The 26,746-nt window shown below is 40.6% G+C and overlaps 2 protein-coding genes and 1 long non-coding RNA gene across 4 annotated transcripts in view; 1 reads left to right on the top strand and 2 right to left on the bottom strand.

The window, feature by feature from the left end:
- Positions 1–232: 232 nt before the first annotated feature.
- LOC132127158 (cytochrome c oxidase subunit 5B, mitochondrial-like) lies at positions 233–2,848 on the bottom strand. Its single transcript, XM_059538828.1, has 4 exons — positions 2,692–2,848; positions 2,274–2,344; positions 646–745; positions 233–562 (listed from the first exon to the last, which is right to left on the bottom strand). The coding sequence occupies exons 1-4, from the start codon at positions 2,786–2,788 to the stop codon at positions 450–452; spliced, it is 381 nt and encodes a 126-aa protein (XP_059394811.1). The 5' UTR covers positions 2,789–2,848; the 3' UTR covers positions 233–449.
- A 401-nt stretch (positions 2,849–3,249) lies between these two features.
- LOC132127104 (drebrin-like protein B) lies at positions 3,250–8,332 on the bottom strand. 2 transcript variants are annotated; one of them, XM_059538738.1, is made up of 15 exons: positions 8,194–8,332; positions 7,805–7,860; positions 7,526–7,638; positions 7,077–7,151; positions 6,833–6,979; positions 6,654–6,731; positions 6,408–6,563; positions 5,775–5,825; positions 5,604–5,708; positions 4,597–4,705; positions 4,302–4,478; positions 4,152–4,214; positions 3,961–4,073; positions 3,735–3,819; positions 3,250–3,575 (listed from the first exon to the last, which is right to left on the bottom strand). In XM_059538738.1, exons 1-15 carry the CDS (start codon positions 8,274–8,276, stop codon positions 3,439–3,441), a joined length of 1,548 nt encoding a protein of 515 aa, XP_059394721.1. In that variant the 5' UTR covers positions 8,277–8,332; the 3' UTR covers positions 3,250–3,438. The 2 variants fall into 2 exon arrangements, with proteins under 2 accessions (XP_059394721.1, XP_059394722.1); XM_059538739.1 differs by having other exon boundaries at positions 5,604–5,678.
- The window catches only part of LOC132127106 (uncharacterized), a 35,936-nt gene continuing 17,469 nt past the window's right edge, over positions 8,280–26,746 (top strand). The window contains exons 1-2 of the long non-coding RNA XR_009427484.1: positions 8,280–8,397; positions 9,751–9,884. This is a non-coding gene — a long non-coding RNA (uncharacterized LOC132127106). The remainder of the gene's footprint in view (positions 8,398–9,750; positions 9,885–26,746) is intronic.

Here is a 26,746-nt window from a genome sequence, read left to right as displayed (position 1 = left end):
GGACAAACTTTCTTACTATTTTGCACATTGAAACTATTAAATAACTATTATTCAAATTAAAATATTAGGTTTGCCAAGAAATGTATATACATGACAATTTCATTTGTCTTCAAAACTAATTTTAAGCATCAAATGAAAATATTTTAAGGTCATGCAAGACAAAATTCAGTCAATCGTGTCCAGACTTTTAACCAGAATTAAATGAACCTGAATTAAAACACAAGAGTCAAAGTCAGAGTAAGCATGTTTATTATGTGTAACCAGACCAAATGCAAAAAGTACACTCCAATAATTTAAATAAACTGTATTTTAGGAATTGTTAAAATGTTGTGTCCCACACCAGGAGGACAGGTTACATCTCCTGTACTTCTTTGCAAAAAGACAAACATGAATGAGGTCATGACGTCTCTGGAATTCTGGGATGTGATGCTGCGATGGAGGCAGCAGGATCAGTGAGGAAGCTCATGAGGAACTAGCTTGTAATGAGAGCCGCATGAGGGACAGCGCTGGGCTTCACCCTCATGGAGCCAGAACCAAACCACAGCGGTGTTGTCCTCCTCACCTTGACAGACAAACATACTTAATATAACCTCAAACAAAATTAAATATGACATCAAGTTCCTAGAATCAATAGTTTTAACTTACAGACACAGCCAACGATTCTTTTGTTGGTGATGGACGGTACAAGATGGGGGTCCGTCTTTGACCCTGCATACTCCTTGGGCTTCAGTATGTTGTAAGGATCCTGGGAGATGGAAGAACATGAAATCAGTCAGTCAATTTAGAAAGTCTTTTTAAAAAAGGACCAGAATCCCTGTAACACCAAGGTCATGGGTTCGATTCCCAGGCAAATTATGATTTAATACAACGCCTATCCTGGAATTCATTTGAAATGATCTTGAAAGCATTAGAAACCTTGTATCGCATGTTTTCGGCAATGCAAAGATAATTGGTTTGATTGCCAGGGATAGAAAGAATGACCTAATAAAATGTATGTCTATTAAAGAACCAATGTAGAGCCATGTCACTGCAACAATGTCATGGGTTCGATTCCCAGGAAAGCATCACCTAATAAAACATCTACCCTGAAGTACATTTACCAAAGTAGTTCACCAAAAAAATGTATTTGTGGAATACATTTTTTGTGGAACCCACACAAAAACGAACCTTTATGCAGCTTATATCCATAACAGGAAAATGTATTAATTTTATTTTGACATTTTTATGTTCAAGATTCACGTATGCATGTTAAAGGGTTAGTTCACCCAGATAGCAAATTTATGTAATTAATAACTTACCCTGATGTTGTTTCAAACCCGTAAAACCTCCATTTATCTTTGAAACACAGTTTAAGATATTTTAGATTTAGTCCGAGAGCTCTCAGTCCCTCCATTGAAACTGTGTGAACGGTATACTGTCCATTTCCAGAAAGGTAAGAAAAACATCATCAAAGTAGTCCATGTGACATCAGAGGGTCAGTTAGAATTTTTTGAAGCATCGAAAATACATGTTGGTCCAAAAATAGCAAAAACTACGACTTTATTCAGCATTGTCTTCTCCTCCGTGTCTGTTGTAAGACAGTTCAAAACAAAGCAGTCTGGATATCCGGTTCGTGAACGAATCATTCAGTTCAACAAAAAGAAACTGAATCATTTTAAACGGTTCGCATCTCTAATACGCATTAATGACTTAAGCTGTTAACTTTTTTTTAATGTGGCTGACACTCCCTCTGAGTTCAAACAAACCAATATCCCGGAGTAATTCATTTACTCAAACAGTACACTGACTGAACTGCTGTGAAGAGAGAACTGAAGATGAACACCGAGCCGAGCCAGATAGCGAACAATAGACTGACTCGTTTACTGAGGGTAAGTTATTAATTACATAAATTTGCTATCTGGGTGAACTAACCCTTTAATATCAAATATGGCACCCATTAAGTTTGACATTAATGACATTTGGTCAAAATGGTTTTCTGCACGTGGGAACCACCATGTAATTTCACAATGTCATTAAACTTAAAATGAGGCCATCAAAATGCAACATATCTCTAAGTCTAACTGAAAACTTGTGTCTTCTAAGGAGTCCTAGAGACATGACTATTTAAGCTATTTAAACTTTTTTTTTTTTAGAGGAAATTTAACAACATGCAAGTTTAGATAAACATGAGGGTAAATAAATAATGACAATTAAATTTTTGAGTGAATTTGTCCTTATTTGACATAAGCATAAACATTTAGTTTGACAGCTTTCTGACAGATCATAATACATACTGTGCCTGTTTTCATAGCATTCATAATCTTCTTCTCGAGTCCAGTTGCCTGCTCCTCATCAGTGGGAATACCTGCGTGAAAAAAAAAAATGAATAAAAGACTTTATCAATTCAAAGTCAACTTCTGTATTTGTACACTAGCATATATGCTTACAGTCAACAGAACGCATTTGTATTTTCTTTTTAAAACCAAACCAATATATCTCAACAATCCACATTCAAACTCTAAAACAACACAATCTCATAAAATATCGGGGAAGAAATTACATTTAAACATGTTTTCCTATTTTAGACGTCCTATGCGGTGAGCGCATCGACCTCCGAGGAAGGCATCGCGTCCTTGGCACGCGTTCAAACTGCCTCAGGAGATGCTGCGGCGCGTTTCGATTATTAAAAACACCCCGTGATAAAAGACTGACCTCCCGCCGCCATCCCTCTGCTCAGCGCGAGCACCGGAGAGGACCTGCGGGTCACAGCGGCCCTGACTGCGCTTCTTAGCAGTAACCTTGCAGCCATGTCTTCTTCCCCAAAAACTACCACAATCGGGTTGATGACGTCAAAGAGGCGTTTACGTAACCGTCGCGTGAGTTAGACGTCAGCAACATATATATTCCCTATGTCCATACCCTCTTGCTGTGAAATGAATGACCATAGATATATATCTATGGTGAATGACGATGGATACCAAAATATAACATTTTTATTAAAATCGCTGGATAATAAAAAGCTTAACACGACGTTTCGGTGTCTATTTAAACACCTTCATCAGTTGTGAAAACAGGAAGTAACTTATAATAAATGACAAATATATCCACAAAAGTCAACGTGTTTATTTTCTTTGCTTTTTTTGAATAGAATATTTGAATCAACATGAAAAGAACATACAACCTTTATTGAACATTATTTGCATAATAAATCAGCATTGCATAACATTTTCATGTATATTAAAATTTTGACTTTTGACCTATATATATATATATATATTTTTTTTTTTTTTTTTACATTGCCCCATTATACATTTGAGCCCCTGCCCCTGAGGAACTCTCTGCATGTCCCTGTGGATAAAGAAAGCAGATTTTGCAAACACCCGGTAACATCATCAAAGCACATTAACGAACCACAATCATTTTGTCAAATGATATTGCATCTGACTGCTTACTGAAGACTTAAATAAGCTCAACATAATTAGAAGGAAAAAGTCCGTAGTGACCGTCAGGACCATAACCTCTCCACCAGCCCTCATCTATCATCTCGATCCCTGTGATAATATCATCCGGGTCAAAGGTGATCTCTGTATCATCCACTAAATGGGAAACAAAGAAGAAAACACAATGCATCAATTATATAATTATATATATTTATATACTATTTAGATTCATTAAACTTTTACATATTTATATATGATACATTTATGCTAACAAATCAAATATAGTAGATAATACATTAGAATAAAACAACTCACAAGCTTGGTAGTCATATAGTGCTCTTGCGCAGATGTTCTGGTTTTCGCCTGTCTCCTCTTCTTCACCAGCATGGGTTTGGAAATCCTACAAATAATACAATAAATAATGGTATTTATGTGACACCCAAATCTGCAGTACATAATATTTTATACCCTGCTGACATATTATTACTGCTACAGAAAAATCTGTCCAAATAAGGTTTGTATGACATGACAAGGTACCAACCTGGTTAACGTTCTCATAGAGACTTTCTTGTGAGGGGACGTCTGTGTAGATGTCGTTTAGATCATAACTTTGCTGCTTCCCAGCATCAGGGCTCGATCCCTCCCCACCTGAATCTGCACACAGTAAATAAGATTTCAAGCATAATTATAACACTGACTGACGTTAATTAGCATTATAGGAGGAGAACATACCATCCCATTCATCTTCAGAACCCTCGGCTTGTTCAGATACAAATGGATCATCAGAGAAGGGGTCTGAAAGACAGAAATAAAGCAAATTATTACTTAACTGATATATAACATCAAACCACAGAAACAAAAGGGATTGCTGATTTTATTCACCTTCCTTTTCTACTGGGAAAGCAGTAGTTTTGTGCGCAGGAGAGACTGGAGCTGGTACATGTGAAACCGAGACGGCTGCCGCAGGGCGAACTGGAGATAAGGGCTGAGACCTGCTTTCATTGGGAGGGTTTTCTGCACTGACTGCTTGCTGGGATAAAAATGGGCTTCTCAACTGACCTGAGGGAAAAGACATGAATTTCTGAGTTTTGGGATAAAAGGCTTGGGACTGAGCGCATGTTTTATATATGAGGTTTGTTGGAAGTTGATGAATTGTTGGACAGGAGTTTTCCTTTACTTGGTCGGGTGGCTGAAGAAGCCGTTGCACTGTTGGCCAAACTTCTCTCCTTCTGCATGAACAGCTCTCTGGGATTGATGGAACGCTGAGAGATAATTGATGCTGCCTCCTGAAAAAAAGGTATTTTTTATGTCTTTTCACTTCTTTTATAGCCTTTCTTACTTGCTCTTCAACAGATAGAGGAATACACTAGGATTCCGGAAGTAAATTCCCATTTATTTTCTCCTTAAAGAACTTGTTTTTTAATGATAATGTGTAAAAAAGAAATGCCAAGAAATGCCGACCTTGAGCACCAACTGATTATATACACCACTGGTCAAAGTTTTAGATTTTTTTGTGAAAGAAATGAATACTTTAATTCAGCAAGGATGTGAAAATTTCATCAAAAGTGACAGTGAAGACATTAATTTCTATTTTAAATAAAAGCTGTTCTTTTTAACTTTCTATTCATGGTTTGAATGTACTGCAAAAAAAAAAAACATGATTTGAATGTAATACAATAATATTTAGCAGCACAACTGTTTAAATAACATTGAAGACTGAATATTAAAATGGAAAACCATTATTTTTAATTGTAATAATAATTCAGAATATTACTGTCTCTACTGTACTTTCATTATATATTATCAAGTAAATACCTGACAAGCTTAACCATTTTGCATAAAAACCTCATGTATATTGTTTTTAAACGTACAACCTGTCACAATAAGTCAATATTTTTTGATTATATAATTGTTCCAAATTTTTATTACATAATTCACAATTCTTTGTGGAAAGTGTATTTCGTTTTATCATATAAATGGTCTGATTTTCAGATACTTTTTACTTTAACCCAGTGATTCCTCTCTGAGGTTTTGTACATGGCTTAGAAATCTTTCTTAAAGATTTTTTTTTAAATCTCTATGGAGAAAAGCAATGGGAAATATACTTTAAGATACAAGGACACTGTCAGTGTGGGTGCTCACTGTTGTGCTGTATCTATTTTGACTCATCAAAGGTGAACTCACATTGGCCTTCTGCACAGACTCCGATCGCAGTATTCCTCCTTTGATAGGAGACTGGTGTTCCTTCTGCTCTTTATCCTTAACATCAAATGAGGCAATCAAGGGTGACTAACATGATATATTAAATATGATTTTATAATGTTCACATGTATTGAAGGAAAGACATCATTTTACCAATTTTCTCTGCTCCTGTTCTTTATTCTCTGCCTCTTGTTTCTTTTCAAACTGCCTGTGAGACACCAAGTAGGAAGTTATTAAACAGACACATTTGGCCAAAGCAACTTTCCAACTATATGCACTACCATTCAAAATTTGAGGACTGGACAAAAAAAATATTTTTTTAATGTTTTTTGTTATAGCCCTCTTTATGCTCAGTAAAGCTGCATTTATTTGATCAAAAATAAAGTAAAAATGGTAATATTGTGAAATATTATTACGCTTTAAAATAACTGTTTTCTATTTCCTGTGACGCAGAGCTGAATTTTCAGCATCCTTACTCTAGTCTTCAGTGTCACATGATCTTTAAGAAGTCATACTCATATGCTATTAATATCATCAATGTTGAAAACAGTTGTGATGCTTAATATTTTTGTGGAAAATAATTTTTTGGTGATTCACTGAAAGTTCAAACGAAGAGCATTATTTGAAAAACAAACCTTTTGTAACATTAAAAAGGTCTTTGCTGTCACTTTTGATCATATCAGTGTGTCCTAACTGAAAGAGTATAAACATATTTCTGGTCCCAAACTTTTGAATCCGAGTGTATATACTGTTTTAATGATATGAATAGGACAGACATGAAATCACTTGCCTCTGTTGGTCGATCTCTTTCCCTTTCTCCTTCCGACTTTGTTCTCGTTCGTCTGCCTCTCGAGCATCCCGCTCCCTCCGTTCTTTCTCCAGACGCTGCCTCTCCTCATTTGCCTTCCTGCGCTCCTCCTGCCGGCGAGTCTTTTCATCTTGCTGATAAAGGAGATGGAAAAGAACGTGTCAAGAAAACAAAGACCAGATGAGGAGATAAAAGCATTGTGTTTTCCCATAGCTTTTCCTTACCTCAGCCTTAGCCCAGAAGTTGTCTCTGTCTGTACTCTGTATTTCATCTAAAGCACTGACCTTTTTATAAACAGAGCCCTGTGGGAACAAAGACACTGGAGTAATTCAGAAAGCAAACATGCAGACATTCAAAGTCTCTATAAATATGAGGTACGGACATAATTCATCGCTTCACTCACCACACGTCCAGGAGGTTCACAATTATTGTTCTGCTTTGATTCTTTCTGGATGTTGTAGTTGACGCCCGAGCCCTTGGTTACCTTCTCCATGATGGCTGCAGGTTCAACATCATCATCTGATCGGGCGTTGATGGTCACATGGGCCCCCTTTCATAAAATACACATTTAAAATGAGGAATTGGTTGTGAATGAAATTACATGACCCTAATGTAACTACAAAATGAAAGCTGCATCATACACTCACCCTCAGAAAACTGGCCATTGAATGAACGTGATTGGCGCAAACACCCTTTCTAACGTCCTTGACTCCCTCGCCAGTCTGAAACCAAATAATAGTATAAAGATGATTATATATGTTGAGGGATTGTTCCATATGAATCAAGTAGTTTAATCCAAGTTATTCAGAGATACTGTCGCTTTATAGGATTTATATGATCAAAACATATATTTTGATGGTGCCTTTATGAACTTTTTGGATCTTTATTTTAGTTTCCTGGAATTTCATTTGAAGGGCATAAACTATTCAGGTTTATTTTAAATCTTAATTGGTGTTTTGAAGATTACCCAAAGTCTAGAACGTGAGGTTGAGTAGACATGAGGTTGAGAGAATTTCAATTTTTTTTCACTTTGCATATTAAAGTACGCCAGTTTCCATCAGTACATTTGGTTTTGGACATTTTTGTCAGTTCGTACCCAGTTGATGAGCACAAACTTGGGAACTCCAGAGCTGGGGTCCAACACTTTACAGAAGGCGTACATGACTTTGCCGCTGTTCAGTTCCTCCACCATTTCTTCAAGCCCACCATCTATGGCACATTCAGAGAAAACACACAAGCATTTGTAACTGCGAACTGCTGTTGACTAATCGAATAGAAAAAAAAAAAAAAGAAACAAAGAAAGAAAGAATGACATCACTCTTTTGGCACTCTTACCTGCATTCTTTAAGCACTTATTTGAAACAAATTCACTCACCTCCCTTCCCTGCCACTCGAATGTCGTTACTGTTTCCTTCATAGGTGAACAACACCCTATAATCAACAAATACAGTTTATTTGTATGCAGGATCCTTCTGTAACAAAATGACTTTAGATAACCACTACAAATGACAACAAACATCTATAACGTATATACATTACACATTTAGTAACAAATAACTGCAATGCATTATGCAATAGGCTACCTAGATTTATTGAGAAGCAATTTGCATGTTATGTTAAAGAGAAATACCTCATTTGAAGCTACATTATATGAATTTAGTACGTTAAAATGTCTCATTAGTATTAGAAAATATATTCCATTCATCCATTTTCCATAACAGACTATGTTGTAGTATGATGATTTATGTAGGCTAGCTATCTTACCAGTCTGTGCTCGTTCTCCCGTTCACCACTTCATTATAAGCGTCTGTAAGCGCGGGCCCGTTTTTGCTCAAGTTTACTGCCATAGTGGGTCATGAAACTTGCACAAACTCGTGGAGAACTTTTAATGGAGATATAAGCATAACCCTGTCTTCCTCTTTCAGCGGACCGTCTTAAAAAGGCACCTGTCCCGTGAAATCAGGTTCGGTGAGTTTTGGGGGCATTGAAACAAGGAAGAGAGAGAACGTGCATTTTCCACGCAGTCAAATATCCCTTAACTATTTATTAAGGAAACAAATATAGAAAACAGTATAGGTTGTTAGACGAAATATATTACGGAGAAAATGTTTCTGTCATTCTACAGGTCAGTATACTAGCATTGGGAATCATTTTTATGAATCGTTTTGTTCGGACAGTTTTCATTGAATCAGCTCAAATGATTCACCGATACATTTTAGTATTACACGCGCACCATTGTTTCATTTTTGTGTGTGTATGTGTGTGTGTCAATCTGTGATATTGTTCGCACATTAGCCTGCTCTTAACAGTATGAGCATCAGAGCTGTTTAGACTTCACAGCTTTTAACCAAAAGTACTTCTGCAAACAATTGCTTGGACTGAATCACTGTTCAAAAGAACCGTAATTCGCGAATCACAAGTTAGTTTCTATTGATCAGTTTAAGGGCGGGCCGTGCGCCACAAGGGAACTAGTAGAACTAGTAAAATCACTTTAATGCAATGCTTCAACCTTGCTTCAGAGCAAACGATTAACGATTGGAACTACAAGTGAAACATTCATTCAATCTTCCTTCCTGCAAAAGTGAATTTAGGACCCAAATGCAACATATTTAGCAAGTTATACTGTGCTATATTCTGGAGAAAACTTGTCTCTGATCTTGTCAGGTGATCTCCAAACTCATCAGGCATTGTAAGAAAGACTCAGAGCTGTTATCTTGGAAAATTGTAAAAAGACAAAAAATCTGTATAAAAGAGTGTCTGACTGTGGCAACTGTGTATTAAATAAAAGTATTTATTTCATAATGAGATTTCCCCCCATTTCATTTATTTTATTTCAACGAACGGTTAGATTTTTTAGATTTATTTTTTTTATAAGAGATCAAAAAGATTACAATGCAAATTTATTTTTAAATGGTTCCTTGTTGGCATTTAGTCCTTCCAAAGGTGCCAAGTTTCAGAACACTGTCAGCACTGTTACTGGCTTAGCTCGCTGGTTTTATGATATTAACAGAAATTAGTGAAAAAAGTCATGTTTGCCAATAAAAGTCAATACTATTTTTGTGATTATTAATCAGTTATAAATATTTGAGAAATATTTGAAATATTTATATTTCTCAAATATAAATATTTGAGAAATTGTTGTAAAGTCAGTGTAAAAAAAGCAAAACTATAAACTGATTTCTTCATTTGTTAGACATGTTATATTTTAAATACTTGTGTGTATATATCTTCAATTTAAACTTGTGTTATTTGTTAATTTGAATCATTTAAGTGCATAGACTGTTATACAGGATGACTGAACGTTTATCTCTCTTCCTGTAGAAACATTAATCCTGACAACATCCTGCTAACGGCAGACGGTCACGCGTGATTGAGTGATTCTGGCTCCTGGCTCCTTGCTCCTGGCTCCAGTCCATGATTTTTGTCTGCCGTTAAATGGCTGCTCACTGCTCCAGGTGTGTGTTCACAGTGTGTGTGTGTGTGTTCTACTCACTGGGTCAAAGTCAGCGTGCCAGGTGTATGGGTTACCATACTTGGCCTAATGTCACTTTCACTTAAAAAACATAAAAACTCAAACCAACACATTCTTACCTGTGAAAGTTCATTCAGTTTCTTCAGTTATTTAAAATTTGGCGTATTTTACAACCAGATGCTGCATGTTGTGGCATCTTGCGGACATTGTGAGTGATGTCACGTTGACCGTTCCAAGATTGCGGATATATCAACGTGTCTGGAGCAGTTAAATGTGGCAACTACCTATAAACATCTATGAAGACAAAGGCATCCAGCTATGCTGTAACTGAATTTAAAAAAAAAAAAAGATAAAAATGCTTTATTGATTCAAACAAGAACACTGCAAACACATGACTATGGAAAGCCTTTTTAACATTTAATCTATAAACTGTACTAGTATCTTTTTTCAAGTTACTAGTAATTATTTTTTAGATACTAGTATATTTTCCATTAAGTACTAGTACTTATTTATTAACTACTAGTGCTTATTTATACTAGTGCTTATTCTTTAGGCACTAGTGTATTTTGTAAAATTACTAGTACTTATTCATTAGATACTAGTACTTAATCATTAGATACTAGTACTTATTCATTAGATACTAGTGCTTATTTATTAGATACTACTACTTATTCATTAGATACTAGTACTTATTCATTAGATACTAGTACTTATTTATTAGGTACTAGTATTTATTAATTAGATACTAGTACTTATTGATTAAATACTAGTACTAATACTAGTGGGAAGTCGTGGCCTAATGGTTAGAGAGTCGGACTCCCAATCGAAAGGTTGTGAGTTCGAGTCCCGGGCTGGCAGGAATTGTGGGTGGGGGGAGTGCATGTACAGTTCTCTCTCCACCTTCAATACCACGACTTAGGTGCCCTTGAGCAAGGCATCGAACCCCCAACTGCTCCCCGGGCGCCGCAGCATAAATGGCTGCCCACTGCTCTGGGTGTGTGCTCACAGTGTGTGTGTGTGTTCACTGCTCTGTGTGTGTGCATTTCGGATGGGTTAAATGCAGAGCACAAATTCTGAGTATGGGTCACCATACTTGGCTGAATGTCACTTCACTTTCACTACTTATTTATTAGATACTAGTATTTATTTATTAGACACTAGTACTTATTCATTATATACTAGTATTTAATTCAATAGTGACTAGTAACTTTTATATTGTTACTAGTAACAAATTCAAAAATTTTGCTATTGAACTCTATGGGGATCCGTCATTGAGATATCAACTATTGTTTTGACTAATATGTATTCCGTTAGTGACTAGTACTTAATTTTTATGTACTAGTAGTTACTAGTAGTGATTAAAAAAGGTACTAGTGTCTAAAGAATAAGAACTAGTACCTAATGAATAACTACTAGTATCTATTAAATAAGAACTAGTATCTAATGAATAAGTACCAGTATCTAAAAAAATAAGTTCTAGTATCTAATGAATACTTACTAGTAATATTTAAATAGATACTAGATACTATTGCAATAATTACAAGTCAGAAATTAAAAGATGATATCAAAAACAGAATAACTCAGAGTCCCTGTTCGTTTGGAGATATCTTCAACCTCATTAAGAACTAGTAAGAACCACTGATCTATATATATGACTATATCTATATATATGTTCTATATTATAGATCAGTGGTAAGAACGCATTTGGAGATATCTTCATTTAAACAGATCATTACATAAACATGAGTACCTCCCCACCGTCCAATCAGAGTCCACATGGTAATACAACACGCAGATTAAATTTGCATTAGGATTGCAAACTTTATTCTCATAAAAATACGCGCGATGGTTTGAAGAGTATAGATAAAAGCATATATTGTCGCAGTCATTGTTTATTTTCATCAAGTTTCATCAGTAAAACGTCTATCTGAATGTTATTCAGCTACATCTACAGCTAAAGCCGAGTTTCCTGGAACTTCATCAGTGAGTCTCACTTGTGGAGTTTCTGCGCGAGGGCGCCCTCCGGCAACGAGTATGAATTAAAAATAAATTCATTGAGTACTCATTATTGCTTGCAAAACCCTAATTTGAGTAAAAATAGCTAAAATAATTAAGAACTTTGAGGTAAAAATTGGCAATATGGACACCCTTGGTAAATATGATCAAAGAAGGCTGTGAAAATTAATCTGCATTGTTAATCCTTTTGATCTTTTATTTAAAAAATGCAAAAAATTCTAACCTTTCATTGAATAATAATAATTTAAAAATGGGGGGAAATATCATTACGAAATAAATGTTTTTCTCTAATACACATTGGCCACAATTAAGGACACCTTTTTATTGAATTCTTTTTTTAAACCTCCATTTGCCAGTTTAACAGCTCTACATTTTCTCCTATAATGCCTGATGAGGTTAAAGAACACCTGAGATCAGAGACCATTTCTTCATCCAGAATCACTCCAGACCCTTTAGATTCCCATCTCCCTGTTGGTACTTCTCCTCTTCAGTTCACTCCTCTCATTTTCTATGGGGTTCAGGTCAGAGGACTGGAAGGGCTATAGCAGAAGCTTGGTTTTGAGCTCAGTGACCCATTTTTATGTTGTTTTTGAGGTTTGTGTTTTGATTATTGTACGGTTGGAAGATCCAAACATGGTCCATTATAAGATTTCTAACAGAGTCAGTCACTTTTTGATTTTTTTATATGTTGGTATTCGATATAATCAAATACGCCATGTATCTAAACAAGATGTCCAGGACCTCCAGCAGAAATATAGCCCCACAACATAAAAAAAAAAGTAATATATTTCATTGTACACATGGGTTACTTTTTATCTCTGTGTTCACCAAACCCATCTTGAGTGTTTGCTGCTGAAAAGCTAATTTTTTTGTTTCATCTGATCATAGAAGCCAGTCCCATTTTAAGTTCCAGTCATATCTGATAACTGAATATGCTTTAGTTTGTTTTTGGATGAGCTAGGAGAATTTTTCTTGAAACCCTCCTAAACAACATGTGGTGATGTAGGTGCTGTTTGACAATTTTTTTTAAGGTTTTCTGAGCCCGAGACTCAACTATTTTCTGCAATTCACCAGCTGTGATCCTTGGAGAGTCTTTAGCCACTCAAACTCTCCTTCTCACCGTGCATTAGGACGATAAAGACACACATCCTCTTCCAGGCAGATTCATAACATTTTCTGTTGATTGTAAATTCTTAATTATTGCCCTGATGTTGGAAATGGGAATTTTCACTGCTCTAGCTCATTTGTTAAAGTCACTTTCTAGTTTGTGAAGCTCAATTATCTTTTGCTGCACATCAGAAATATATTCTTTGGTTTATCTCATTGTGATGGATGATTAAGGGCATTTGGGCTTTGTTTTCCCTCCTCTTTATATTTCTGTGAAACAGGAAGCAATGGCTGGATAATTTCATGTTTATAATAATGCTGGAGTGCTCAAAATTGTGAATATGACTGGGAATATACTTTAGAGTTATTTTGCTCATAAGAATTTCTAGGGGTGTTCTTAATTGTGGCCGATGTCTATTAGAGAAAAAACATTTATTTCATAATAATATTTCCCCCCATTCTTATTATCCAATGAAAGGTTAGATTTTTGTGAATTTTTTAAATAAAAGATCAAAAGGATTAACAATGCAGAATACTTTTCACAGCCTTCTTTGATCATATTTACCAAGGGTGTCCATATTTTTGGGCATGACTGTATATGAAAAAAAATAAAAATAAAGTTAACATACAGCTTGTGTATGATATTTATTGTTTTTACTGGAGGAAAAATAGGAAAATAACAGCTAATACAATTGGTGTTGTAACTCCATCCTGCCACCAGAGGTCATTCAAAGACCAACAAACACATTAGTCTACTATATTTACGAAATTACAGTTAAAAAACTGACAAAAATAAGTTTTCTATGTGCTTGTGTACAAATAATTGTTTCTGTTCTATTTGGTTTTCTAAAAATAGTACATCCATCTCCTTGTTTCTGTTTCCTGTTTAATCTCTCTGCTATATGTTGCTGGCTCATTAATATTCAACATACAATTACCATACTCTGCAGAAATGCAAATTTAAAAAGTACTAGTATCTATTAAGTTCAGGATATCTCTGGTCTAAAAAGTTACTAGTAACTAAAAAATAAGTACTAGTTCTATTTTTTGTTAACACGAATAGTTTAATTAAATACTAGTCACTATTGGAATAAGTACTAGTATCTAATGATTAAGTACTAGTATCTAATGAATAAGTACTAGTAACTTTACAAAAGACACTAGTACCTAAAGAATAAACACTAGTACCTAAAGAATAAGCACTAGTAGTTAATGAATAACCACTAGTGCCTAATGAATAAGTACTAGTACTTAATGGAAAAGATACTAGTGTCTAAAAAATAAGTACTAGTAACATGAAAAAAGATACTAGTACAGCTTATAGATTAAATGTTACAAAGGCTTGCCATACATGACTGTGACAATATATGGTTTATGTGTTCTTTTTATGGGTTTGGTGATCATACATATCAATTTATATTATATGATTTATATTTATTATTTTAAAATAAGTGTATCCCATGTATTCTGACACACACTTGGATGTCTCTGAGCTAAGCCCCTGGGTATCACCCAAGAACTGCCCCTGAATGCAGTTATAGATAATAGCTGCTCCATGTTGTACATATTTAAATATTTCATAAATCAAAATCAATTGAAAAGTTTTTCCTAGCAGTTCCCAGACTGAAGCTACAAATGCTTTTATAAATTACATTATTATTGTACCTTTTTGTTTGTTTTAACAACCTGCATCTATTCTATTCAATTCTATTCTATTTTACAGGTGCTGGTCATATAATTAGAATATCATCAAAAAGTTGATTTATTTCACTAATGCAATTCAAAAAGTGACACTTTTAAGGCCTTTGCAGGTGTTTTGAGTTAATTAGCTGATTAGAGTGTGGCGCCAGGTGTCTTCAATATTGAACCTTTTCACAATATTCAAATTTTCTGAGATACTGAATTTGGGATTTTCCTTAGTTAGGGCCCGAGCACCGATGGTGTGACGACCCTATTGTATCTGCTCTGTTTCTTATTATTATTCTTCCGCTTCTCCAAAATAAATCGCATATTTGAGGGCTTAAACATGCTCAAAATGTCATGAGACTTTGCACACGCATCAAACCTGGTGAAAATTTCCATCTGATATAGGATTCAGAAGAGGGTGTGGCAAAATGGCTTGACAGCGACACCTATACTAAGAAAATCAACAGCCTTCCAGCTATGTTTCACGTACATGCATGAGAATTGGCACACACATGTAACACACCAATACCTACAAAAAAAGACTCTTGGAGCAAAATTCTAAACCCAAAAGTAAGTCAGTTATTTTTAATATTATGAGCAAATTTTGTGCAATTTTTGTCATTTCCATGCGATGTATTTTAACGAACTAGAGATTTATTCAGATCAACACCAAATTTGGTACACCTAATCTAAACGCCTTTGCGATGTTAAATTGCGAAGATCTTGAGTTCTCTTACGAGAGCTCTCTCGTACTGCGTCTTAGCTAAGACGCTACGGGAAAAGTCTCTTTTCACGAAATACTGAAGCAAAAAATTATCCTTAATTTTGTATTTTTGTAAAGCGCATTTGCAGCAGTACACAGCCATAGGCGAGACGGCTCGTTCGCTCATTGGCTTGTTCTGCGGCAACTGCACAGCCTATCGAGCGCGGGCTGATGCAACATCAGACCAATAAGGGCGCTTCGCGCCCTTCTTGCCACTTCCCGCCGAAACGGGTGTGGCCCAACCTATAAAAGGAGCTCGAAAAGGCTGACTCACCTGATTTTTCATCTCTTCAGCGAAGCTCACGCATCGCTGGATCACGGAGGAAGCAAGCGCCGTCTGAGAAAGCACATCAGCAGGACGAGCCATTCTGAAGCTGCTGGCATCGCCGCCTTCCATTGCCGTTCCTGCTGCGCTATCCGGCGCCTATATCCTTTCAATCCTGTTATATACAAGCTGTTCTTTATGTGTGTGTGTGTGTTCGCCCTGCGACACACACTCGTAAAAGAGCTCGCGTCTTTTTTAAGATGCCTTCCTGCGGCTCGTCAGAGCCCCACTCAGCGAGGGAGACCGGTACGTCATCTGTGTCTCCTGCCTGGGTGAAGATCATGCAGCGCTCGCTCGCTGACGGCGGATGCCCCCACTGCGAGCTGTTGCCATGGTGACTCTGAGGACTCGCCTGGCCTTTTTCTCTGAGCCTGCATTCTCCGCTGCGCTGAGGCGCCGTAAAAGCATCGCTTCCAGCGGATTCCGGAACCGTCTTCAGCTCAACCGAGCTCGCCGGTTCGCCCTGCTTCACCGGCCCCCCCCTGCATCGCTTCCCGGTGGGCAGCGCCCGCTGTTTGCCGGCGCGTCGTCCGAGGAAGTCGATCTCAGGGCCGCGTCGGGGGAAGAGGACACGCGCTCTCTGCTGGCTTCGGGCAGTGATGGCTGGGCGAGCTCCGAGGATCTCGCGCCTTCTGCTCAGAAGCCCAGCAGACGAGCTGACATCGAGAAGGAGCCGGGGCGAATGCTCGTGTTGGCCGCGATGTGTCTCGGCCGCGAGTGGTTTGCACCAGCGCCCCCCCTCTCGTTCCCGGCTGGATGGTATTTCCCTTTCGGATGAGCGTACTTCTCAAAGCCCGCCTCATTTCTTCCTGAGCTTCACGAAGAGGTGGCGAAGGCTTGGAACGCTCCATATTCAGCACGAACTCGTTCGTCTGTCTCACTAGCATTCTCCACACTGATGATGCTAAAAACAGGAACTACCACTCACTTCCGCCGGTGGAACAGGCGATAGCGACGCACCTTTGTCCGCCCTCTGCTGGACGGCGGCAAAAGCGGTGTTGCCATCTAAAGCCTCCTGTGTGACGCTGCGTCGGCACTACTAACGATGGCTGCTTCATCGAAGCGCAGGTGTACGAGTTCCGCTGTGGCCGAGCTCTCACCCAAGCGCGCCGCTGTTTCAGTTCCAGGAATTGTGACTGTCTCAGCGTTTTCTGCAATGCGCAAGCCTGCACAGTTGCCCGCTTGCCTGCACACAAAAGCCGTTATCACAACAGCTTCAGCAACGCAGCTCGAGACCCCCGTTCTCGCTCTACTGGCCGTCGCCCCGCGCCGCGGGGACCGCGGCAGAGGATTACGGTGAGGCCGGGAGCCCCGAAGCCATCCTGGGAAAGCCATCTACGCATGCTGCATGACGCTGCGTCGGCACTACACACGATGGCTGCTTCATCGAAGCGCCGGTGTACGAGTTCCGCTGCGGCCGGGCTGTCACTGAAGCGCGCCGCTGTTTCAGTTTCCAGAGATTGTGACTGTTTCAGCGTTGTTTGCAATGCGCAAGCCTGTACGGTTGCCCGCTTGCCTGCACACGAAAACCGTTATCACGGCTACCCAGATATTTCCCGAAAAAGGTGTAATTTCTGGTGTCCCGGCCACGGCCGATGGTGCTATAAATGTAGTGACGATGCCCACTGCTCAGTGCCCATCTCCGCATATAAGCACAGCCCTTCACACAGGGCTCGCGCCTATAAAAGCGACTCAAGTCGATCACGCGCACTACATAGTAGACGTGCCCACTCCTCAGTGCCCACAATCACTATGTCACACGCGTCATGTGGTTTCTGTAAAAATGAAACCCGTGCACGTTCGTCCGGCCACGGCCGATAGTGCTATAAATGTAGTGACGATGCCCACTCCTCAGTGCCCATCTCCACATGTAAGCATAGCCCTGCACACAGGGCCTGCGCCCATAATGTCGACTCAAGTCGGTCGCGCACACTGCATAGTAAACGTGCCCACCCCTCAGTGCCCACAATTACTATGTCACACACGTCATGTGGTTTCTGTAAAAACGAAACCCGTGCATGCTCGTCCGGCCACGGCCGATGGTGCTATAAATGCAGTGACGATGCCCACTACCCAGTGCCCATCTCCACATGTAAGCACAGCCCTGCACACAGGGCTAGCGCACATAAGATCGACACAGATCGGTCGAGCGCGCCGCATAGTAAACGTGCCCACTTCCCAGTGCCCACATACACTATGTCACATACGGCGCGGGGCTTCTGTAAAAATGAGACCCGTGCACGTACATTCTGCACAGGCAGACAGCGAGTTGAAAGTGGTAAAAGTGCACACATGCAGCCCACGGTTACTCGCAGATATATCGAGTCCCACGGGACCCGCTCAGCCTCCCTCCAGTCGGTTAAGCGCCGGAACGGGGTCGAGGAAGAGCGATCTGCCCGCTGTGATCAGCGCGCTCCCCGCCTCAGATGCGCAGCACACTCAAGCGCCGCCGTTGCCCAGTCAACAGAGCGCGTTTCGCATCCAGCCCTTAGCCATTCATGCAGATGCATGGTCAGTGCTTCCAGGGGTTTCGGATTGGGTGCTAGGCATTATAAAGAGAGGCTACTCGCTACAGTTTTCTCGACGCCCACCGTGCTTTTCAGCGCGCGTCAAAACTACGGTCAAAACAGAAGTAGCACACATACTTCGGGCCGAAATATCAAAACTGTTGAGCAAAGGGGCTGTAGAGCCTGTGTCTCAAAGCGAGGGGGGGCTGTACAGCAGATACTTTCTGGTGCCCAAGAGAGACGGGGGTCTCCGGCCCATACTGGATCTAAGACAGCTGAACAGGCATTGATGAAACACAGTTTCAAAATGTTCACGACCAGGAAGCTCCTCGCGCAGATTCGCAGAGGGGACTGGTTCATGTCAATAGATCTGAAGGATGCGTATTTTCAAATACAGATAGCGTCAAACCACAGGCGATATTTGAGATTCGCCTTCGAGGGCCAGGCATACCAGTTTGCAGTCCTGCCATTCGGCTTGTCCGTAGCTCCTCGTACGCTTACGAGGTGCATGGATGCAGCGCTCGCTCCTCTTAGACTCAGAGGCACACGAGTGCTGAATTATTTGGACGACTGGCTGGTTCTGGCCCGATCATGAGCGGAGCTCATGGACCACAGAGCTGTTTTACTCGATCACCTCGAGAAGCTCGGCCTCAGTGTCAATTGGGTGAAGAGTTCGCTGAACCCCAGTCAGACGATCCTGTTTCTGGGTATAGTTCTGAACTCGTGTTCCATGACGGCGCGGCTGTCACCACAGCGCGCGATGAGCATTCAGCGTGCAGCGAGTTCTTTCCGCTGTGGCGCGACTGTGTCGCTCAAACACTGTCAAAAGATGCTGGGTTTCATGGCCTCAGCATCTCCGGTTCTGCGGCTGGGCCTGCTCCGCATGCGCCCCCTGCAGTTCTGGCTGAAGGCTCGAGTGCCGCGCAGAGCGTGGGCGTCTGGCCGGCTGCATTTCAAGGTCGATCAGAGCTGTGTTGCGGCTCTAGCACCTTGGACAGCGAACGGCTGGTACCGATCAGGTGTAAGCCTGGGGACTTCCCCGAGTGTGAAAATGGTGTCGACGGACGCCTCCACTTCGGGATGGGGAGCGCTGCTCGAAGGCAGACCGTCCTTTGGCCTATGGTCAGAACGGGAAAAGCTCCATCATATCAACTGCCTGGAAATGCTGGCAGTGGAGAATGCGCTGACGCGCTTTTGTCCCCATATCAAGGATCACCACGTCGTAGTCCGTTCGGACAACATGTCCGTGGTGTCCTACATAAATCGCCAGGGCGGTCTCGGGTCCCGAAACCTGTACAGGCTGACGGAACGCCTCCTGATTTGGGCTCAACGCAACGTGCGCTCGCTGAGAGCGGTGCATGTGCCTGGACTGCAGAATCTGGGTCCAGACAGGCTGTCCAGAGGCAATGTCCCTACGGGAGAATGGTCTCTACACCCGCAAACAGTTCGGCTGTTGTGGGAGAGATTTGGCATGGCGGAGGTGGACCTCTTTGCGTCCCACGGAAACGCTCACTGCCCCACATTCTTTTCCAAGAACGAAAGCGCGCTGTCACGGAAATGGCCGTGCTGCCCGCTTTATGCGTTCCCTCCCGTCTCCCTCCTTCCGCAGGTGATAGAACGGGTGAGAGAAACGAGATGTTCAATACTGCTTGTGGCACCTCTTTGGAAGAACCATCCATGGTTCCCAGATTTGATGCAATTAGCAGATGTCGCCCCATGGCCGGTACCGTTGAGGAGAGATCTCCTCTCGCAGGCCAGGGGCTCGATTTGGCACCCTCGACCGGAGTTGTGGTCCCTCCATGTATGGGCACTCAACGGTTACCCGCTGATCTCGCAGGGGGAGTGCTAAATACCATCACTCAGGCTAGAGCTCCGTCGACACGACGTCTGTATGCCTCGAAGTGGTCGGTGTTCTCCAGCTGGTGCACAGCTCGAGGTTATTCACCCCTTAGTTGTGAGGTGACGGAGGTCCTCTCCTTCCTACAGGAGCTGTTGGATAAGGGCAGAGCCCCATCCACGCTCAAAGTTTATGTGGCGGCCATCGCGGCGTTTTCTGAAACGGCGTCCGGTCAGTCAATAGGAAGGAACGATTTAGTCATCCGGTTCCTCAGAGGAGCTAGGAGGCTGAATCCTCCCAGACATCCGTCAGTCCCTATGTGGGACCTCGCGGCGGTTTTGGAGGCCTTGAAGGGTCCCCCTTTTGAGCCTATCCAATCGGTTAGCCTTCAGCATCTGTCGTTCAAGACAGTATTCTTGTTGGCTCTCGCTTCTGTGAAGCGTGTGGGTGATTTGCACGCGCTCTCGGTGAGCCAGTCGTGCTTGGAGTTTGGGCCCAATGACTCAAGGGTCATACTCAAACCTAGGCACGGTTATGTGCCGAAATCCCTCAACACACCGTTTCGGGCTCAGGTTATTGCCCTGTCTGCCCTGCCGGTGTCAGGGGAGGATGGAGACTCGAGTCTTCTTTGCCCTGTCAGGGTTTTAAGAGCTTATGTGTCTCGCTCTGCTGCCTCTCGGCAGACGGAGCAGCTATTTGTCTCGTTCGGTGGACGTTCCAAAGGAATGGCTGTTTCGAGACAGACTCTATCCAGATGGATAGTTGACGCCATAGCGTTAGCTTACGCTTCCAGGGGCCTTCAGTGCCCATTGGGCGTCAGAGCACACTCCACAAGAGGCGTCGCCTCGTCGTGGGCGTGGTCTACTGGGATCTCCTTGCAGGATATATGTATGGCGGCGGGTTGGGCCTCGCCGTCTACATTTATCAGGTTCTATAACCTGGAGGTTCCCGCCTTGCAAGCAAGGCTGCTGTCGGTATAGAAGAATCAGGGCCCTGAGGGGAATTCTGAATTCATGAGCGCTAGGCGCTGCCGACTGTTATATGGGCAGTATTGCGTAAGACCCGCATTGCCACATTGGTCAGGCCTTGCCTCGGCTGTGTGATGTCATATTGCCGCATCTACGGATGCTGCTAGATATGGGACGGAGGGTTTTTCCCCCTTTTTTCTGTCCCGGACTCTCTGTGAGTCCCTCAGGTGACTGTGCACTGTAAATCCTGGGCGTTGCTTCAGGTTTATCGGTGTGTGATCCCTGCGCGCACGGCGTTTTACATCGGGTTCCCGTAGCGTCTTAGCTAAGACGCAGTACGAGAGAGCTCTCGTAAGAGAACGTACTCGGTTACTAAACGTAACCTCGGTTCTCTCTAGAAGAGCGAACGAGTACTGCGTTCTCTGCCGTGCGTACGATTCACTCTGGTTCGCTTCGGCGATGAAATAAATCAGGTGAGTCAGCCTTTTCGAGCTCCTTTTATAGGTTGGGCCACACCCGTTTCGGCGGGAAGTGGCAAGAAGGGCGCGAAGCGCCCTTATTGGTCTGATGTTGCATCAGCCCGCGCTCGATAGGCTGTGCAGTTGCCGCAGAACAAGCCAATGAGCGAACGAGCCGTCTCGCCTATGGCTGTGTACTGCTGCAAATGCGCTTTACAAAAATACAAAATTAAGGATAATTTTTTGCTTCAGTATTTCGTGAAAAGAGACTTTTCCCGTAGCGTCTTAGCTAAGACGCAGTACTCGTTCGCTCTTCTAGAGAGAACCGAGGTTACGTTTAGTAACCGAGTACGTTTTCGTTGAAGGGCGTGTCCGTGGCGGCCTGGCGAATTTTGATGATTCGCCATTAAAAATGAAGTTGCTATAACTCAGACATACAATGTCCAATCTGCCCCAAACTTCACATGTTTGATGAGACTCCGAACCTGAACAGATTGACATGCCCATATTCAGTTATAGTCATAGCGCCACCTATTGGCAACAGGAAGTGACATTTTATACTGTGACAAACTACTCATAGAAATTTTATGACATCAATGTCTTTTTTGTGGTCAGTCTAATCTAAAGGCCTGTGCGATATTCAGTTGTGAAGATCTTGAGTTTTCGTTAAAAGGTGTGTCCATGGCGCCGTGACGAAGTTCGATGTCTCGCCATGGGAATAAAAGATGTTATAACTCAGGCATAAAATGTCCGATCTTCCCCAAACTTCACATGTGTCATAAGAGTCCTGACCTGAACCCATCTGAAGGCCAATATTCCATTATAATGATAGCGCCACCTGCTGGCAACAGGAAGATTGGCACATATATGGAATATACTTTGATATATTTCACTTATATTCATAACTTTAAATGCATATTTCTCACCGTTCACCTTTTTACTAAAGCCACTCGCTGCCGGTGAGCCCGGGTGCGAGGTCCCGTTCATCACTGCTTGCAGCTTTAATTGTCAGTTATAATCATCAAAATGAAAAGAAATAAACATTTGAAATATATCAGTCTGTGTGTAATGAATGGATATAATATACAAGTTTCACTTTTTGAATGAAATTAGTGAAATAAATCAACCTTTTGATGATATTCTAATTATATGACCAGCACCTGTAATCTATTCACTCAGGAGTAAAACAATATCTGCAGTTTTTAGATTGACCACACGATGTCGCTCTTCTCATGATTTTTACCCCTCATTCTGCTCATGCTGTAGGATTTATTATGCAATGGTCACCTTTTTATAAGAAAATGAAAAAAAAAAGGAATAGTTTGTAAAGGGACAAATCTTAAGAGCCCATATTATAAAAAGAAATTTGAGGGAAGCACATGTTTTGCCCATGTGGTCTCCAAATCTTTATTATTTTACACTACATTTGAAGCAAATGAACTTCAGTCTTCTCAAAGGATTCGAATCAGAGTATAGGCCTACCTCACAATTCCAACCGCATTAATTAATCTGCCAGAGAGAATCATATGCATGCAATTAAATCCCACTATTTTCTGTGACCGCATGTGCAGTTTGAGCCAAGACCGTGAATGAATTATTCACAGATTTTCTCACACGAAGGCACAAAACAGATGATTGGCAGTCAGTTCTGACTTCGATGTGAAAGAGGAACCTGTGCATCTTACAGTGAGAGTTTCAATAGCAGATTCCTATTTATGTTATTTGAGTAACACACTTTTTTTCACATAGCGGTCACGGGTATTGTTATGACCCCTCCCTGCACTCGACTGTTCGTGATATGGCACTGCCAATGATTTTTGGCCAGATTTCAACTCCTGCTGTTAGCTCCAGAGTCTTTGTCTCTGGCTAAGATGACCCAGTTTCCCGCTCGGTGTCGTGTTGCAGCCCCGGCCGTGTGAGCGTGTGTGTGTGTTCCTGCACGCAGGGCTGTTCTAAGCGCGCCTGCTGACAGGTATGATATAGAGTGTATCTGCCCCCTGAGCCCTCTCTCACACAGCAGACAATTGAGTGTGAGATCGTAATGGGAGCGGGGCCCTGAGGGCACGGCCGTGGGCCTGGGAGGGCTGCAGCTCCTATGTCATGGTTAGGCTGGTGTCAAGGTTTGAGTTTACAATCAACCCCCAGTCTTTTCTCTTTCTTTCTGTCTCCACACACACACACACACACACACACACACACACAGACACACACACTCAGCATTACTAAGCCATGTGCCTCACAGATCTCTGAGATTTCTCCCATGAGGCCAATCCCTCGTAATCAAAATGAATTGCCTGTCCTTGAAACTGTAATCGGGTTTCACTTTCTTGCTTTTTCACTTTTGGGCTCAACAGGCGCAAATATTTCATGTTCATTGTTATTATTTTAGTTTAACAAAGATACTGGATGCTTGCATGAATGCAAATGCTTTGCATGAGCGAATCTCACAAATCTTGTAAAGAACATTATTTGGTAGCATGGTGATATTTTATAACATGATAAAATAGCTTCACCGCCTATCTTTACAAAAAATCTTGAGAAAAACTATCTAGGTCATATTTCTCCCTAGAAATGTTTGTTTTTTTTTGCTGTTTAATGTTAAGTGGCACAATACAAAAATTATTTTATTTTATTTTATTTTATTTTATTTATACACCAATACTGTGGATTTCTTTTTAAAGTAGCAAATAAAAGCATTAGTTTAACTGAATGTGTTACTTGCTGTGTCTTTATAATTAATAGTGAAGTGACAACTGTTTATTCTTTTCTATATATATATATATATATATATATATATATATATATATATATAACAATAACATTTTATATATAATATTTTAACAATATTTCTTTTCTTTCTATCTATCTTTTCCTTTCTATTTTTTTTTACAATTTCTTACAAAATACTTTTGAAAATTTTATCAATCTAAGTTTTTTTGTTTATTTTCATAAATTCATCTATTATATAATTATATTGGCGCCCCTAAACATACTATATTTAGAGACCTGTATAACCACATTTTCACCTCAAAATGAAAAGAAAACTCAATATAAAAAAATAGTGTTAAATTAGAAAATTATGCTATTGAACAATGCTATAGAATAAAAAGAAAAAAGAAAAATGGTAAGTAGATTCTCCTGTTTTGATTAGATTTTCTTAAACATTGCTCCTGTCCAGACGTGTTTTGCCCTTATAACCCTTTTTTTTTTTCTTTTATTTCTCGGGATTTTCTAAATTAGGTCTTGCATTATCTGCTGTGCAAACACAGCTTTGCGGTCCATTTCCTCCAGACTGGTTTAAGACTGAGTCAACATTAGCAGTCAACTGGTGGATCGTATAACACACAACCGAGAAAGAAGCTTAATTGAAACTTTTAAAAGTTTTTTCAATTACTTTGTCACATTATTCCCACTTCTAGTCTTGCATATCATTAGACTGGCTCTTTTGGGGCTCTTAGTTTGAATTTTCACCAGCAGCCTCATGTCCTGGGGGCTTTTTTTGTTTAACGTGTGATTGTTTGTGCCTGTTTCCCACTCAGGTGTTAGAATAAATAATCGGCTACCCCCTCTCACTGCTTACTTCTCCCACAGACTCGAACACACAGTCCCATTAGCATCTGATTTGATTCACATCATGTTAGTAAATGAATGGCAAGCCGGTGAGTCCCCCCTGCCAGGCCAATCGATGAAATGCTCCTCAGGTGCAAACATCTCTTCAGGGCCTCTAATCAAACCCCCAACCTCAGCAAGCCTCCTTATCAGAGCCATCCTTAATTAATAGCCATTAACATTCTTTCTCACACCTTCCTTTCAGCCGAGCGGGGGGTTCCAGACCCCTTGCTGTCAGGCTTGAATGAGCAATGCATTTATTCACAGGCCGGAGTGCAGCATGCTGGCCCTTAGCTGGATGGTGCCAGACCCCCGTCCCGCCTGCACGTGCAGCCCAAACACAGCGAGAGAGGCGCTTTATTGTGTACATTGTGGGCATGTAATGTTTATTAATGCTTCAGCCATGTAAACCTTTGTTTATCATGCCAGTAAAGCCTCTCGCAATATTGTATTTTGACAGATGACCGGCGGTAATGAGTGTCCATTGCTTCGGGACAGTTGCTAGCGCTTCACAGCACAATACAGCTGGTCTGCTCTAATTACCTCGGCCATGAGCTGGTCATCTGAGAAAAATGTAAACCATTCAGAAGGAAACAGTGAGACTGCTTCAGAGTGAGTTATTGATAATGTGGCATGTAGCACTTCATCTGGAGTTCACGCTGCTTCCTGCACATTAATTCATTTGGCTCAAGTGCAGAGCGTGCGTTTGCATGGGGCATGTAATTGATTGTGCACATGTAGCCATTTCTAATTGGCAAACAATATAATTGATTGTCATTTTAATGTCATTTTAATATTATATATAATATTGCAGAAAGATGGAAAAAAAGATACTCCATTTTTCAGATAAGCATTGCCAACATTTTATTTTAGCTACATTTAAATAAAAAAAAATGTTGAAAGTTAGTCAACTAAATTAGTTTTAATTAAATGTAGCTAAAATAAATCGATTGCAACCACTTACCTTAACATTTTTTAAGTAAATTCAGTTAATCATTTATTTTCAGTGAACGATTTTGTTATTTATTTTACATTATTTTCATGACAATTAAGCCAGTTTCTCATTTTTCCAATGCAAAATAAAAAAATAAAAAAATCTCATTCTCATTATTAAATGTGAACAAATATCAAATTATTTAAATTGTTAAGGTTTGTATACATTATGATAGAATTTGTTGTACTTTCATTTGTATTGATTTATATATTGTGTCTGAACTGAATCATTCTCATATTACCAAGGCAAAACTGAATATTGAGATTTATTTTCAGAAAATGCAATGTGAATATAACACTTAGTAGGTTTGGTTCCACTAGCAGATTTATTGTTGAGCTCCTTATGCTTTGTCTGTAATCAGACTCAGAGGTCAGTCAGATGGCCATTAGCTGGGACTGTATCACAGTTTTGATGTGCACTCCTGAGGTGTAAACTTCATCTCGATTCACTTTGACACATTTCACAGGGGACTTTTACAACCTGTGGGTTGCAGTGGTCTAAACGACATTGTTTACTTTGACTGTGGTCGGCGCAGCGTTTAATGGTTTATTTGGTGTGCTGAGACGAAGCTTGAC

Source organism: Carassius carassius, chromosome 45 (assembly GCF_963082965.1).
Source record: "Carassius carassius chromosome 45, fCarCar2.1, whole genome shotgun sequence".
Classification (NCBI taxonomy): Eukaryota; Metazoa; Chordata; class Actinopteri; order Cypriniformes; family Cyprinidae; genus Carassius; species Carassius carassius.
The sequence above is the reverse complement of the archived record's forward strand: the minus strand, read 5'-3'. Positions and strand labels throughout refer to the sequence as shown.

Coding starts and splice junctions, on each gene's coding strand:
- LOC132127158 (XM_059538828.1), bottom strand. CDS start 2,788: ATGGCTGCAAGGTTACTGCTAAGAAGCGCAGTCAGGGCCGCTGTGACC. Junction 746..2,273: donor ATGCTATGAAAACAGGCACA/GTATGTATTATG, acceptor TCCATCTCCCAG/GATCCTTACAACATACTGAA. Junction 563..645: donor AAGAATCGTTGGCTGTGTCT/GTAAGTTAAAAC, acceptor TTGTCTGTCAAG/GTGAGGAGGACAACACCGCT.
- LOC132127104 (XM_059538738.1), bottom strand. CDS start 8,276: ATGGCAGTAAACTTGAGCAAAAACGGGCCCGCGCTTACAGACGCTTAT. Junction 7,152..7,525: donor AGTTTGTGCTCATCAACTGG/GTACGAACTGAC, acceptor ATTTGGTTTCAG/ACTGGCGAGGGAGTCAAGGA. Junction 4,479..4,596: donor TTCTTCAGCCACCCGACCAA/GTAAAGGAAAAC, acceptor CTTTTCCCTCAG/GTCAGTTGAGAAGCCCATTT.